Here is a 15,931-nt window from a genome sequence, read left to right as displayed (position 1 = left end):
CTCTGTAACTGATATTTTGCTACCTGTTAATTATCCAGTCAGTTTAATGTGATAATTTAATAGATATAAAGTAAATAATAAAATAAATAAATAAATGTGTAAATAATAAGTAAATAATAAAATAAAAATCTAGCAAATTAAAAGTAATCATAAGCAATTTGATTTATTAACAAAGCACATTTAATTAATTAAATTAAAATATTAAATTCAATTAAAAATATTTTTGTGGAAAGTTTTTTTTCAACGGTATACACACACACACACACACACACACACACACACACACACATATATATATATATATATATTAACACCACACACACACACACACCACACACATATATATATATATATATATATATATATATATATATATATATATATATATTACACACACACACACACACACGCACTTTTTAAAATTAAAAAACGTTTAAAACATATAAAAAGTAATGCTGCTTAATATTTTTACATACATCTTTACGTCTTTTTTTCTGGGTATATGTATAATATTTTATGATTTTAACTGAATTATCTACATGTGTGGAAAATAAAAAATTACTTACTGCTTTCAGAGAAAACACTAACAGGGTCAAGACCACTGAAAAAAAATCTAATGGCAGCTATTCAACTGGCAGGTATGTGAAATAATCCTTAGTCAACAATCTTCAGAGCGGGACAAATTTTCTTATTTAAATTATTCACATAAAACTGCCTTAATATGTAGTGTCTTTAAAAAAAAAAAAAAGTTTTAATAAAAGACAATTGCATCTGAATGTGTTATATTTAGAAATTGCAGTCCCTCATTATACTACTGATTGGATTGGCTACCTCCAAAATCCTTTAATCTTTCCATTTTCGAGATTATTACATTTATTTTGTGCTGCCAGATTAGATTTGTTTGCCTCAGTTGATATTAATGATAAATAAGCATTAAATAAATAACTTAACATCACACAGCAGCCAACACATGGACTGACCCTTTACCTAATCACATACTAAAAAACAAACAAACAACAAAACAAGTCTCATTCGTAATCATTAGCCCTGCACATGAGGATCACCTTACACCATTCTGCCTGACACTAATGCTAACAGCATCCAACCAGCAACTGTTTCTAACTGCTATGAATATTTAGCTCTGTGGTGAGTGAGACAGATGTTCATGGACTCCACTATCATGATGATTGCCAACCTTATATAATTCCTTTAAATAAAGGGATTAGCTTTGGCGCAGTAGCTTGTTTATAGCACAACAACTCACATAAAGCTGAAGCTTATGCCCATGTTTGAACTAACATGTTATGCTTGTGAAAAAAAAGAAAAAAAAGAAAAAAAAAACACATATTAATAGCCTGGCCAAATGATTCCATGAAGCATATGTTGATCACGTAACACTCAGGTTAATGTGTGTGAGCATAAAGGCATCATGTGCTCTTTCATTGCAGGCCCAGCACCTTTCTTTTCTTTTGCCCCTCACTGCGTCCTCCTGGTGCAATAATCTGTCGCTGAATTCCTGCGGTCGTCACAGGTTGGGTCTGTGAAGCAAAACCCCACTGGTCACTGCACACCCTGCGGACCACTGAGACCAGAGGACCAGACTGTCCAAGCAGGGGGAGAAAAGGCAGTTCTGCAATCCAGTGCCTACAAATCCACAAGGCTCATGAACAAGCCAGCTAGCACAATTTAACCCAGCAGACACCGCTCAGATGGCAAATCAATCAAAAACTGCAAGGACTGATGTGCTTATTATCCCCTTTAGGGATGAGGTAATCCGTTAGGAAAGAATTTAAACTTTTTACTCCACATAACATAGCAGTCCCCATGAAAGATATTACAAAAAGAGGTTGACTTTTAATGATTGATCTCTGCTTTCCCAGATACATGCATAAACACGTCGCCACGATGTCTGCCAAAGCATGCATCATCTGAAAAGCGCTATGATCAATTTTAAATGCCTTGTGTGTGTAAAAGCATCTGATATCAACTTAAAGGGATAGTTTACACTTAAATGAGTCTCAGTTATTCACTCAGTCTCATATTGTTCCATCACCTTCATACAAAAACACAAAAGTATTTTGATCTATGTTTTCCTACTGTTTTTGTGAAACAATAAAAGCCAATAGGGTCCAAAACAAAAGTGGTGTCACGGGAGCGAGGAACAAGGAGAGGCAATGTCCAGTTCAAAGTCTTTAATCAATCCAAAGGAAACAGGAAACCACACATAACACTTGAAGACACAGACAATACCGGACACCAAACTGAAAACAAGGAACACTATTTAAACACGACAAGACGAGACACACCTGGGATCAATGAAAATTAGAAATGGGAAACACCTGGGATGAGATAAACAATCAGGGAGCAGGAACACACACAAAACATGGAACAGAGTCTGACAAGTGGAGCCCATTAACTAACCTTTTTAAAATATCTTCATTTGTGGTTTAGAATGTCACGAGGGTGTTTTTTATTTTTTATTTTTTTTATTTTTTTAGGAGCCGTTAGTGTCACGGGATCTTTGAAAATGAATTTAAATATGTTGATTTGTTGATCGTAAACATTTCCTATTATTACTGCTGAAAACGTTCATCCTGCTAAATATTTTTGTCGAAACCATTATATTTTTTCACAATTGGTTAATGAATACAAAGTCTCAAATGCATCTCTCTCACACACACATGACATATCTCAAAGATAACAACAATCCAGGAAACAGGTCCACCTCCTACCCCAATCTCACTGTGTTAGTTGAGCCAATGGCCTTATGTCTGGCCCAGTCAGGCTTCTCAAAATCATTACAATTATGTTCGGTGCTGCTCTGAAATACACACTCAACCTTTAAACTCTCCCTTTCAACTGTCAGACTAAAAAACTCTAAGAACCCTCCATGTTTTCTATGATTTGGGAATTAGTAGGGGTCCACACTCTCTCCCTCTGATGCCACATCTTTTAACTAAATCCTGAAAGAAGGGCTCTTCAAAGCTGCCTCTCCTGATCCCTGCATTGTATCACGCTTGGCCTATTTTAAGAGGAGACTCTGCACACTAACACATCCATGGTATGCTCACCAATACAGAGCAAAATGTTCCCCCTCAGGATGCTGCTGTCTCCTGGCTAGACTACGATTCGTCTAAAGGCAGATGGATTTGCACCCGAAAAGCCTGTGGGAGTGCCTGCTTACACAGTCAGAATTTTGCTGTCAGTTTGTATTTTTACAATGGAAAGTCTCTAGGACGCTTTTTAAAAAGTTCTTCTTCACTAGATACATGAAATGCAGTATAAAAATTGGGCTGTTCTCTGTCGATGCTAGCTAGAAGGGGACTGACTACACTCTTGCATTAGCACCCTATCTGTTACAGACCCCACAGGGAGCTTGTAGGCAATGGTAGATGCATTGTTGATGCCCTCTTGTTGCACTTTCCTCTGTAGAGTGCTTTCTCGTGTTAAGAGAGCATGAGGGTCTAGCAATCTTAGCACCTATGTGGCTTGCAAAATACTTTAGGCAGTTGAAAAGAGGAAACATAGTCTTTTAGAGATGTCTTGGCTCTTGAGCTTCTGTCTATAAAGGACTGCAAAGCAGACGGGAACATCATCAGGAACCTTTTACAACAGTGTAAAATTTCATGAGGCAATTATGCTTTCGAAAACATTTCCACTACAAAATCCTCAGGAAATTCTTCTATTAACCGGATATGTCAACATTTCCTCTTGGAAAAAGCACTTACAAGACTGAAACGTATTTTGGACACTTAAACATTCCTGAATGCCATTACAAAATCAAAGCGAGTGATCATACGCTCTTAAAAATAAAGGTTCTTTATTGGAATCTATGGTTCCATGAACCTTTATCATCCATGGAATCTTTCCATAACACAAAAGGTTCTATACAAAAGAAATAGGTCATTGATATTATTAAAATGTAAAAAAAAAAAAAAAAAAAAAAAAATGGTTCTTTCAAAAACTGTTTTATGAAAGGTTCTTTGCGGAACCCAAAATGGTTCTTCTGTGGCTTTGGTGTGAAAAACCCTCTATTGGAATCTTTATTTTAAGAGTGTTATTCTCAAACCAGCATGTAACTTATAGAGTCTGCAGGAAACAAATCAGCTCACGCACCACTTCACTGATCTTGTGCATGTTTCTGTCTCATAACCAGGTGGTTTGAGGGCAATTGCTTATTGAGGTTAAGCACTATCAAATCTAATGCCATCCCATATGATCTCCATCCCTGCTACAAAGAACAATTCATTGAGAACACAAGGCATTTGTTCTGTTTTTCCCCAATAAAAGACCTCAAAATCCTGTGGCTCATTGAACATCTGAAGGTAATGAGTTAATTGGGCAGTTGGATTAAAAGCATCTCAGACAAGCCAGACTAGAGGGCCTGAACCGGTCACTGGTCTTCATTAACTTGTTGCACTCTGCCTGTAGAGATTTGGTGGTTTAAATTGAAATCTTATTATTTCTGAGAGACACTGGATTGCTGTGTGCTCCTTCTGTGATTCAGTTTGTATATTTCTGGCTCCGAAATCTCACCGGTAAATGATAAAGCTGCTTTTTACTCTTTAAATCAATCCCTAGACTACCCTTGGCTCTCCCAAACCTAGTTTTCAAAATATGTTTTGAATCTTCTAGAGGGGTAGACACCAGCTTTTGCATTTCAAGGAGTCAGAGGTTACACAGGAATGTATAAAGTTATGAATTTCCCAAGAGAAAAAAATATGATCTTGGCTATCTTCAGTGTTATGATACTTCAAAAACAGATGAACAATAAACTCTTCTGGTAATAAGTTCCTCAAAATTTCAAGTCAAGGTCTGGTGTTTGTCAATGGTGACAGAAAGTTTGGTTCCCTAAATATTAAAAACAAAATATACCATATGTCACAACAAACTTTTTTTTTTGTTTACAGGATTTTTCTTCATCTGTGGGCACTTTTGGTCACATGGACTAACAGAAATGCCATTAAAATACCATTTGATCACCACCATTATAATACACATTTCAAACTCATTAGTTTACATAATTTGTCTACTAACAATGTCCAACAGCATATTCAGACATATTCTGTCATTTTTTCCCCCAGAACCACCATGAACAAATCCCATTTCCACCATTTGTTTTGTAGTGGCAATTACATTTTAAACATTTCTAGAACAGTAATAGTGTTTTACAAGGTCTAACTTTGCACCTAGCATGTTATGTATCCTAAATACACATAATTAAATAATATCGTCATGGTTTTTGAATACTTCAACAAAATCACACCATGACTGCAAATGACACACAATAAATATTCATACATTGACTTTTTTTTCTTTCCACATCGCACATCCAATATTTCATTTCAAGCATGGTTTTAAATGAAAGTACACTATCTTTTTTTCCTTTAAAAAATGATATAATGCATTTTCATACAATAATTCGGAAATCCTATATTTAATACTTCAAAAATTTAATATTTTATGATTATTATATTATTGTACTTTGCGATAGAAAGTGTTGGTCTAGAAAACAAAATGATAACATCTACTGTATAATAAGGCATATGTAGAGATAAAATAAATAATGAAAAGTTTCCAAGTACTTAATGCGTCCTGTTTATTTAGAGGGGGAAAAAAAATAACCCCTGGAACAAAAAACTGCCTGTAGCTACACAAACATCCATCAATTGTCAGATGTAAACATATCACAACATTATGGACAGCAATTGTAGATTTATTCGACCTGCCTGCCCGTGAATGTCCCCCAAGGCGAAACCCATACAAGTGCAGCCTCCCCTGCTGGTTCCATTTCCACATTTGCCTAAGCTGTGAGCACCGTGGAGTCACCACATGTTCTCCTATGTGAGCGAACTTATTAATTATTAAATCAACAATCCTGTAGGAAACAGATGGCACAGATAGCAGCCAACTAACACACGTCTGCCTGGCATTTTGTGTGTGTGTGATACTGTAGGTAAGTGGGTGGTTTTAGACTACCTAGGATCTGTCACATGTCCCAGCGGTACCTTGTGCCAGTTGGCTTGGATGCTGAATTGTGTGTATAGCATAAATATCACTATATATTTTAATTGTTTTAATTGTTTTAAAATCCAAGCAAAAATGTGTTTTTCGTTTGTTCTTTCTGCTACATGATGTTTACAATGACAAGAGCGGAAGTGGTAAAAAGCCATCATCACCTAGCATTTAACTAGTGTTTGTGATCAACAAACACTACTGTGTTTATTTTAATGCACTCTCAATTTGGATCAAGAGCCTTGTATGAATGCATCATGCTGTGATTTGCTTCTACAACGCGCAGCTCATGGCTCAACACTAAACCATAATAAATGGTGTTGATAAAAATAAACTTTAACACGAACATGCCTCATATATTAAAACTCTGCATCACAGAGAAACTGTCAAGCCAGATTTATTCAGATTGTTTTCTCTAAATAACTTAACTTACAAAATAAGTAACTTACAGCTATTTGCAATGGGCACTTGGGCAGGAAAACTGGTTAAAAGATTAATTTCACCTCAAAAATTTAAATTGTGTCATCATTTACTCACTTTCAAGTTGTTCAAAACCTGTTTTAGTTTTTTTCTTCTGATGAAGACAAAATAAGTAACAACTGAAGGTAGCCATTTACTTCCTTACTAATATATATATATATATATATATATATATATATATATATATATAATATATATATATATATATATATATTATGGAAGTCGATGGTTACCAGCAAATGTTTGTTTGCCAACATTCTTCAAATTATCTGTTTTTGTGTTCAACAGTGTGTAAATAATGACAAAATGTAAATTTTTGGGTGAACTATCCCTTTAATAATATATTATTCTGATTAAAAAATCAAATGAATTGCAATTAATCACATACATCAATATTTGCTGCAAATGATGCAATAGTGGGGTAGAAAGGTAACTCACTGAACAGACATTTCAAAAAGTAACTGAATAATTACTTGTACTAAATTAATGTAGTAAATTGACCCTGATATTAACATGAATTTACACAGAATTTTCCGAAGTAATTTTAATGTCACGCATCCACTTCCAGAACGCATAGTAATACACTTGGCTTTATGTTGCAGCTAATGCTGAACAACTGGCTTAATGTATTTTTTTCATGGTTAAGTGAGTTTTGTTAATTGCCAAGGAGATGCATTTTGGGAAAGTCGCTTTTTCCAAATCATAGGTTTATTCTGTGAACAAAACTGGCTTGATAAGCTCTGCTGCTTGGCTGAGAGCAGACGTTCTCTCTCTGTGAGCTTTCATTGCCTTTTGTTTCTGATTCTAATTTAATTTGAATGTGAATAGCATCATCATCAGTGTTGATTCTGTACTGAATATATTTTTTTATCCCGCTAAAATATGGTTCTCAAATGGTGGCTGAGTGATGCCAAAGACTTTACAACAACAGTTTGCTTAGGGTGACCAGGCAACTGCTTGTGTCTTGAAGTACTCAGTCTTCACAGACCACAATAGACAGACACAATGACAGAACAGCAGCACTGAAAAACCATTGCATGGGGAAAAAGCATTTACATTTACAATAACCTGAGTGATAATGGAAGAACAAGCATTTATTCACTTCTTCTGATGGCCACATTTAACATATACTGCAGTGGGGACTTCTCCACTTCATTTGCTCCACAGTGGCAGGCCCAAATACCAGGCAGGCCACTGGGGAGTCTTAGTACAGAAAGGCTAAAAGGTTTAAAGACTCTGCCGTAAATATGAGTGAGTACCACTGTTATGCTTTTAAGTTACGATACCAAAGACTTCATGACCCTGAATTTTTTTCACAATCATTGTGCAAAACACAAATATTAAGTGATGACTGAAGTGGCAAGAAAACGTAGTTGCAAGGAAATACATATATTACTTAAAAGGAGTGATGGACTGTGACTTGGGCCAGTGCAATAGCCTAGTTAACAATTACTTGTTTACATAGGCTATATAATGTATTTTATATTATTTAGGCACTTATAGGCTATAGTTTGACAGAATGTTCTAATTCAGCATGCTATGTGAAGTTTTAAGGTTTGGTTATGGGGGTGGGATGGGGGTTTACCTACGCAAACTACGCCCCGCAAACTACGCCTCTGATCCTGTGTTATACACTGCTCAAAAAAATTAAAGGAACACTTTTTAATCAGAGTATAGCATCAAGTAAATTAAACTTCTGTGATATTGATCTGGTCAGTTATGTAGCAGAGGGGGTTGTTAATTCATTTCAGCTGCTTTGGTGTTAAATAAAATTAACACCAGGTGCACTAGATGGGCAACCATTAGAAAACCCCCAAAACAGGAATGGTTTTACAGGTGGAGGCCACTGAACATTTTTTTCCCTACTCATCTTTCTGATTGTTTTTCACTAGTTTTGCATTTGGCTAGGGTCAGTGTCACTACTACTGGTAGCATGAGGCGATACCTGGACCCTACAAAGGTTGCACAGGCAGTCCAACTCCTCCAGGATGGCGCATCAATATGTGCCATTGCCAGAAGGTTTGCTGTGTCTCCCAGCACAGTCTCAAGAGCATGTAGTAGATTCCAGGAGATAGGCAGTTACTCTAGGAGAGCTGGACAGGGCAGTAGAAGGTCCTTAACCCATCAGCAGGACCTGTATCTGCTCCTTTGCTCCTTTGCGTGCAAGGAGGAACAGGATGAGCACTGCCAGAGCCCTACAAAATGACCTCCAGCAGGCCACTGGTGTGAATGCCTCTGAAAATACAATCAGAAACAGACTTCATGAGGGTGGCCTGAGGGCCTGACGTCCTCTAGTGGGCTCTGTGCTCACTGCCTGGCACCGTGTAGCTTGATTGGCATTTGCCATTGAAGACCAGAATTGGCAGGTCCACCTCTGGCGCTCTGTGCTTTTCACAGATGAGAGCAGGTTCACCCTGAGCACGTGTGACAGATGTAAAAGGGTCTGGAAAAGCAGTGGAGAATATTATGCTGCCTGTAACATTGTTCAGAATGACCGGTTTGGTGGTGGGTCAGTGATGGTCTGGGAAGGCATATCCATGGAGGAACACAGAGACCTCTACAGACTAGACACTGGCACACTTACTGCCATAAGGTATCAGGATTGAATCCCTTGACCCGTTGTCAGACCCTACGCTGGTGCATTGGGTCCTTGTTCCTCCTGGTGCACGACAATGCCCGGCCTCATGTGGCGAGAGTATGATACCAGTGATGCCCTGGTCTAGATCTGGGAGGGAATACCCCAGGACACCATCCTTCGTCTCATTAGGAGCATGCCCTGATGTTGTCAGGCATGCATACAAGCACGTGGGAGCCATACAAAATACTGAGTACCATTTTGAACTGCTGCAGTGAAATTTCAGCTTAATGGAATAGCCTGCTGCATCCTTTTTTCACTTTAATTTTGAGTGTCTTTGAATTCAGGCCTCTGTAGGTTGATAATTTTCATTTCCATTACACAATGTGGCATCTTCATTAATTCCTAACAAATTACCCAGTCCATATCAGTATAGATATCCTGTATGATTTTTTTCCCCATTGAGATCTGATGTGTTTTCAAAGTGTTCCTTTAATTTTTTTGAGCAGTGTATTATATTATTTCTATACTATTATAGTTTTTTATTAATATTTTCAGTTAGCTTTAGCTTTTGTTTTCATTTAAATTGTTGTTTAATTTGTTTGTCATTTTAATGTGCTTTTAAAAATATTACTTTTTTAACATTAATTTTTGTTTCAGTTTTAGTTTTTATTTATTCAACTTATTTCAGTTAACGTTTCAGCAAAATTTCAAATTTTATTTACATTTTTACATTAGTTTCTCCTATAATGTTAACATTTTGCCCAATTTGACATCTGTACATTATATTTTCATTCTATTTGTTGCCAGAGATTTACCAACAATTTTATTATAAAATATGCAAAAATTGTTTTAAGGACAGGCCAGATTTGAACCTACTGTGCATCTCTTGCATGACGACCACAATATCCAACTTGCCTGGATCAAGAGTAGTTACTAACTACAGTACTTGGCCAATCCTCCAGCTGACCACATGTTAACAGCATGACCTGATTAAGGGGCTCTTTTCTGCATTTAAATACAGTACACATGAATTCCAACAGTGCTTTCAGTAATGAGGGAAAACCCTTATCCCTAGCTCAAAAAATAGCATCTAGTGGTAATCACATGCTCCAGTAAGCCACTAGCTGTGGTGGAAGCCCTCCCTGCTGTCTAAATATAAATCACAGCATTATCCTTGCTAGCCCACTCCTTCATCCCACTGATTGGATGAGTGATTTCTCTTTTCGCCATCCCTGTGAACAAAGGCTTATCACTGCAAGTTAAATTGCTTCCTTTGAGGGCAGATGAAAGTTCATACATTATTAATCCCCCCATGTTACTTCTGTTACACCAAAGGACAGCTAATGAATCTTGTAGACGTGTAGCATCAATGTCTCTGTCTAAGAGCCATACTGTAGCTGTTTTTCACCGAGAAATTCACCTTCAAATTTACTCAAATAAACTACAAGTGGTTTGGATGCTGTATACTGACATAAATAAAGTATAATGTTAAAAATAATAGAATTAATCTGGATTTAGAAGGTGGGTTGCAAATATGTTGCATTATTATTATTATTATTATTATTATTATTATTATTATTATTATTATTATTATTATTTAAAATATGGCTTCAAAAGTTAACTTTTAATGAGTTATATATTTCCTCATTTGTAAGAAAATTTACATTAAGCCATACTTTAAAATCATCATAGAAAACATATTGCATTACTCTACATACCGCATAAAAAAAAAAAAAAAAAAAAAAAAAAAAAAAAAAAAAATGCTATAATAAAATAGACAGTTGTAAGTGGATTTACTATTTATATCCAAGAATTTAACTAACTTTGCCACCCAGCATCCAGCTGGAACATTTGGAACACATAAAAGAGCATAAATATAAGCCACAAATAAAAAGCAAAATGTGTCTATGAAGGTGTCTTGCTAAAGATTCCAAGTGACAATTCTCAACAAGAACGCATGGAATCTATTGTGCCATCTTTGAAGATTTTACAGTGTGCTACCTGAATGAAGAACTACTGAAAACATGACTAGTGTCCCTCATTCAATAACACTTCTGTAACCTTCACATTAGATTACATTCACAAAGTCTAAATGCAGTAAAATGTGCAACAAACTGATCCAGAGTGCAAAGAAAAGGAACTTTCAGCTAAGATATTTGCACTGAATTGTATGGGGTCTAAATGTCTAAAACCACTAGTGAAAAAGCTTATATTTTGCATTCTACTCTTATTTAATACAACAATTTTCATTAAATTGCAATTTACCTTTTGTATAAAGAGGTTCATGTGGTCAGTGTCAAATTTGCATAGTGATCCAGAGATCTTCTTGTTTGATTTATTTTTTTTCTCCAAATGTTTAAACTAAAACCTTTTTAAAACAACTATATAAAACAGTTTATTGAATAATAATTATTAGAAAACCTATTATTTAAATATCATTGTGACATAACTGTATGAGAGTATTGTCATTAATTTAATAAAGTGCAACCACATACCTCCTCGTTGAGGATTTCCTGACATTGGGAGTAGTTTCCCTTCTTTGCCCAGGTCCCATTGGCAAGACATTCTCTGTACACATTATCTGTAGAAGAAAAGAAAAAAATCACACTGGTTATTCACAGATTCCTTTATTTAATATCTAAGGCAGAAAAACTGTTTATATAATGGTAATTCTGAACATCTGCAGACAGATCTGTCATTTCTTGGTACTGAATGTAATCCATTATATAATTCAAAAGTTATGCAATATGACCAAAAACACTAGGAATATTAATATGGTGAAAATCAATATCTGACCTCACAGTGCATGTAGGTTTGACCTCTGCATGGATATCTAGTTAACCTTGACAATATGTTAAAATATAGTCTCATATAAAACCGATTTATGACTCCATGCAGTGCAGTGAAGAGACGAGTGTAACCTAAAACTGAAAGAACAGAAAACATCAAACATGTTTTGCTCAGTTTTTGTTAACAAACATCTCCTGAAACATGAAACATCTGTGGTAAAATCCATCCTGGGTGCAGATATGTATCAGTGCAAAAGGTAATTTCAGGTTTAATTTCTCATTTCCATTTCAGTGGTTTCCAGTTTTATTGTGGTACATTTCTTCTACAAGGCTTATATTGTGCTTTGAACAGCCATTGTTAAATCTGGTGAAAGTTTCTTCTTTAAAATTCTGTAAAATAGGATGAAATCCAACAACATGAGAATCTGGGGCAAAGTTATTTTCACTGAGCACTCAGAACTCTGCTGAAAGAAATGTTGAAATACAATAGAGCCATGAGCATTTTATCCAATGACACTTATATTACTCTCCTGCAGGAACAATCCAAGTGGCTTCCTCCACAGTATTAAGGTTGGAAATGGGGTTAGTATTGCATTATGCTTCCGGGAGCTGTTCAGTTCAAGACCAACAGATACTTCAACCAGACTAACTTAATCCCTAATCTGAAACCCACACATTAATAACAGTGTTGTTACCAATGTTACCACTTAAGCCATTGGAGCAGCTAATTTTCAGGTATGACTTTCTCAATCAGCATTTTTATCTAGTTTTTCAGGAAAGTTATATATATATATAATGTATGTATATATATATATATATATATATATATATATATATATATATATATATATATACATATATTATATGGTATATAGACTTGTCTGTCACAGAATATATCTTGAAATAAATTTAATTTTGTTTCTAAATCTGCACATTTCTTGATTAAACAAATATACTACCATATAAAACTTAAGGGGCAGTGAGATTTTTATTTATTTATTTATTTTACATTAATATTTTATTCAGTAAAAATGCATTTAACAATTAAAATGACAAATGATATTAAAGACATGTATAACATTATAAAAGATTTCTATTTCATTCAGGTCTTATGGCTTTCCTTGAAATACAGGTGCATCTCAATAAATTAGAATGTTGTGGAAAAGTTCATTTATTTCAGTAATTCAACTCAAATTGTGAAACTCGTGTATTAAATAAATTCAGTGCACACAGACTGAAGTAGTCTTTGGTTCTTTCAATTGTGATGATTTTGGCTCACATTTGAAAAAAAAAAAAAAAAACACCAACAATCTCAACAAATCAGAATATGGTGACATGCCAATCAGCTAATCGACTCAAAACACCTGCAAAGGTTTCCTGAGCCTTCAAAATGGTCTCTCAGTTTGGTTCACTAGGCTACACAATCATGAGGAAGACTGCTGATCTGACAGTTGATCAGAAGAAAAACTTTATTTTAGTTTCCATGGGAACTGGTGCAACTGTTGCAACTTTGGCAATTTGTGCAGGTATGTAGAGCAAAGATTCAAGTCGAGGTGATGCTACAAGATGATTAGAATCCTGATTGCCCATTGCCTATGGGCCAGACATCAGCAAAAAAAAAAAAAATATATATATATATTTTTTTTTTTTTTTTTCTATCTATCTATCTATCTATCTATCTTTAGAAATATAAGTATTTAGTACTATCAAGGTTTCAAAAGGTTTTTTTTTTTTTTTTTTTTTGGTTTTTTTTTTTTTTTTTTTTTAAGACGGTGGGGGTTGTTATGTCATATTTTGCAAGAGGCCATGCATTATTTCTTTTTTTATGTGCTGTTTTCTCATGATCTCAAATTTTCTCACAAGAAAAAAAGAATTATGTCGCTCACCATTTCTCTGGTCAGCCACAAAGTACTTAGTCAACATCTGTCAAACATCATCCTATAGCCATTCAGATGTCTCTGTCCCTCAAGTTGACTGGCAATGAAACTGACCACATGTGCAGAAGCACTACCACGTCTATGATCAAATTATAGCCTCCTTCTCAACTGTCCAACATGGATATAAAAAGGGCTTTATCACTGACAGACAAAATACTTTTTTCAGCTTGATTGAGTCAAATTAATAACACATTCACTCATCCCTGATTTAGCTGTTCATACATTGCATTTAGAAATGTTTTTGTTACATTCACACCAAGTAAAGAGCAATAGAAAAGTTGGAATCACCACCAGATACTATTATTTTCATTTTAGAATTTCCTTTTAGAGTTTATTCTCTAACTGTTTTGTCTCCCAGGAAAGACTTTAATATTAACACAGACAAGTGGTAAACAAATAAACCAGAAATGAACAGTAATTATGAAACTCCTTATGAAACTTCTGACACAGCTCAAAACTTTATTTTAATTGGTAAAAATAGCTGGAGAGCCTTGAAACAGTGACTCAAACTCAATTAATACAAAAAAATAAATAATAATTTGTGACCTCAACCCAAACACTTACTGCAGGAAAGGAAACACTCTTTCCATTACCCTCTCTTCCTAACTTCCTCTCGTCTTTGCCTTTTGCTCATGGCAATATTGATTGAGCATCTGCAGGTGAATGACAGCTCCATAGATCACACCATTAAACAGGGCACAGAGGAACTGCTACACGGTGAGTCATCTGCCTCCTGTAAACCTCCACATCCAGCCGGTCTGATCAACCACACAATTGCCTGAAGCAGATCTGATGGTGTGACGAGACAAATAGAAGGTTGTCAGTGCTTTCGCAGCCAGGATAGCCATTTCTGTGAGGATGAGTAGTGAACAACACTGGAAAACAATGGAGCATTGTGACAGTCTTTAAAGACTGCTAAAATATTTGTTGAGCTGAAATATTTGCTGTGCGATTAGGAGGAAGACCATGTTGAAGAGTTGAGAGGAGTAAAAATCCTTGTCATTGTCCTGCTTTTGGCTTGTTGTCTTTTCTGACATGCAGCACTTAAAGTATGACAATTCTATCTATCTATCTATCTATCTATCTATCTATCTATCTATCTATCTATCTATCTATCTATCTATCTATCTATCTATCTATCTATCTATCTATCTATCTATCTATCTATCTATCTATCTATCTATAGTCAAATGCCATTCAAAATGTTGGTGTCAGAAAAACTTCATTCTTTTTTGGAAGAAATTAATATTAAGAAATGTATTAGTACTAATACTAAATGAATCCTTTTATTCAGCAAACATGCATCAAATTTTGAACTTTCTCAGTTGAACTTTCTATTCTTCAAAGAATTCTGATTGTGGAAACATGGTTTCCATAAAAACGTTAAGCTGTTTTCAAAATGGATGATGATGAGAAATGTTTATTGATCACCAAATCATATGATATTTTGTAATATTACTGTTTATACTCTATTTTTGAATCAGAAAGATATTTAATAATAGGGCTATTACTAAAGGGGTTCAATATACCATGGCGCCAATAATGGTCACATTTCCAAAAGCCTACTGTGAAACAATGTAGGTACGATGACAAAAAAGCACACCGCTATGTACAGAATGTTGTCACAGCTCGGTTTCTCTAGCATGCTCCGCCAGTGACCCATGGAGAGCAAATGTCACTTAGCATAATGAAAAAAGACCTTGCTCAGCTGTCACTGAACTGGCTTTCTCTATACCTGTCATAAGAGCTCGCTGAAATGGCGCTGAATTGCAGCCTTTGCAAAAAGCCGAGGCAATAAAAGAGTCTGTCAAGGTCAGACAGAGACTGACAATGCCTAAAGGAGAGCAGGAAAAGTGAGACTGGGAGAAGGAGAGAGATAGACAGGAGGAGGGATGAGGAGTTATGTCGTGTCATGTAAAACCCTCCTCCCACATTGGGAGTAAAATTAATTTTCATTCACTTGCCCTGAGATGGCAACTCAGAAGCTGAAGCTTTTTGCTTCACATTTCTCCCAATGGTTGTTATATGCTAAAACAAACCTTTTATACAGTGTTCTATTTTTATACAATACTTTAAATATGAGTGCACTACCCACTGAAGTAGTGAACGAAAATGTCTGTGTGAATTCAATA

General features: G+C 35.5%; 1 protein-coding gene across 1 annotated transcript in view; it reads right to left on the bottom strand.

Moving 5' to 3' along the window:
• Positions 1–15,931, bottom strand: part of LOC109101841 (corticotropin-releasing factor receptor 1) — a 116,743-nt gene that overhangs the window by 53,203 nt on the left and 47,609 nt on the right. The window contains exon 5 of the mRNA XM_042727869.1: positions 11,569–11,654. Coding sequence (XP_042583803.1) covers positions 11,569–11,654 — 86 coding nt within the window. The remainder of the gene's footprint in view (positions 1–11,568; positions 11,655–15,931) is intronic.

The sequence above is a fragment of the Cyprinus carpio genome, chromosome A3 (assembly GCF_018340385.1).
Source record: "Cyprinus carpio isolate SPL01 chromosome A3, ASM1834038v1, whole genome shotgun sequence".
In the NCBI taxonomy this organism is placed as follows: Eukaryota; Metazoa; Chordata; class Actinopteri; order Cypriniformes; family Cyprinidae; genus Cyprinus; species Cyprinus carpio.
Note: the sequence above shows the minus strand (reverse complement) of the source record. Positions and strands in the feature narration are given on the sequence as shown.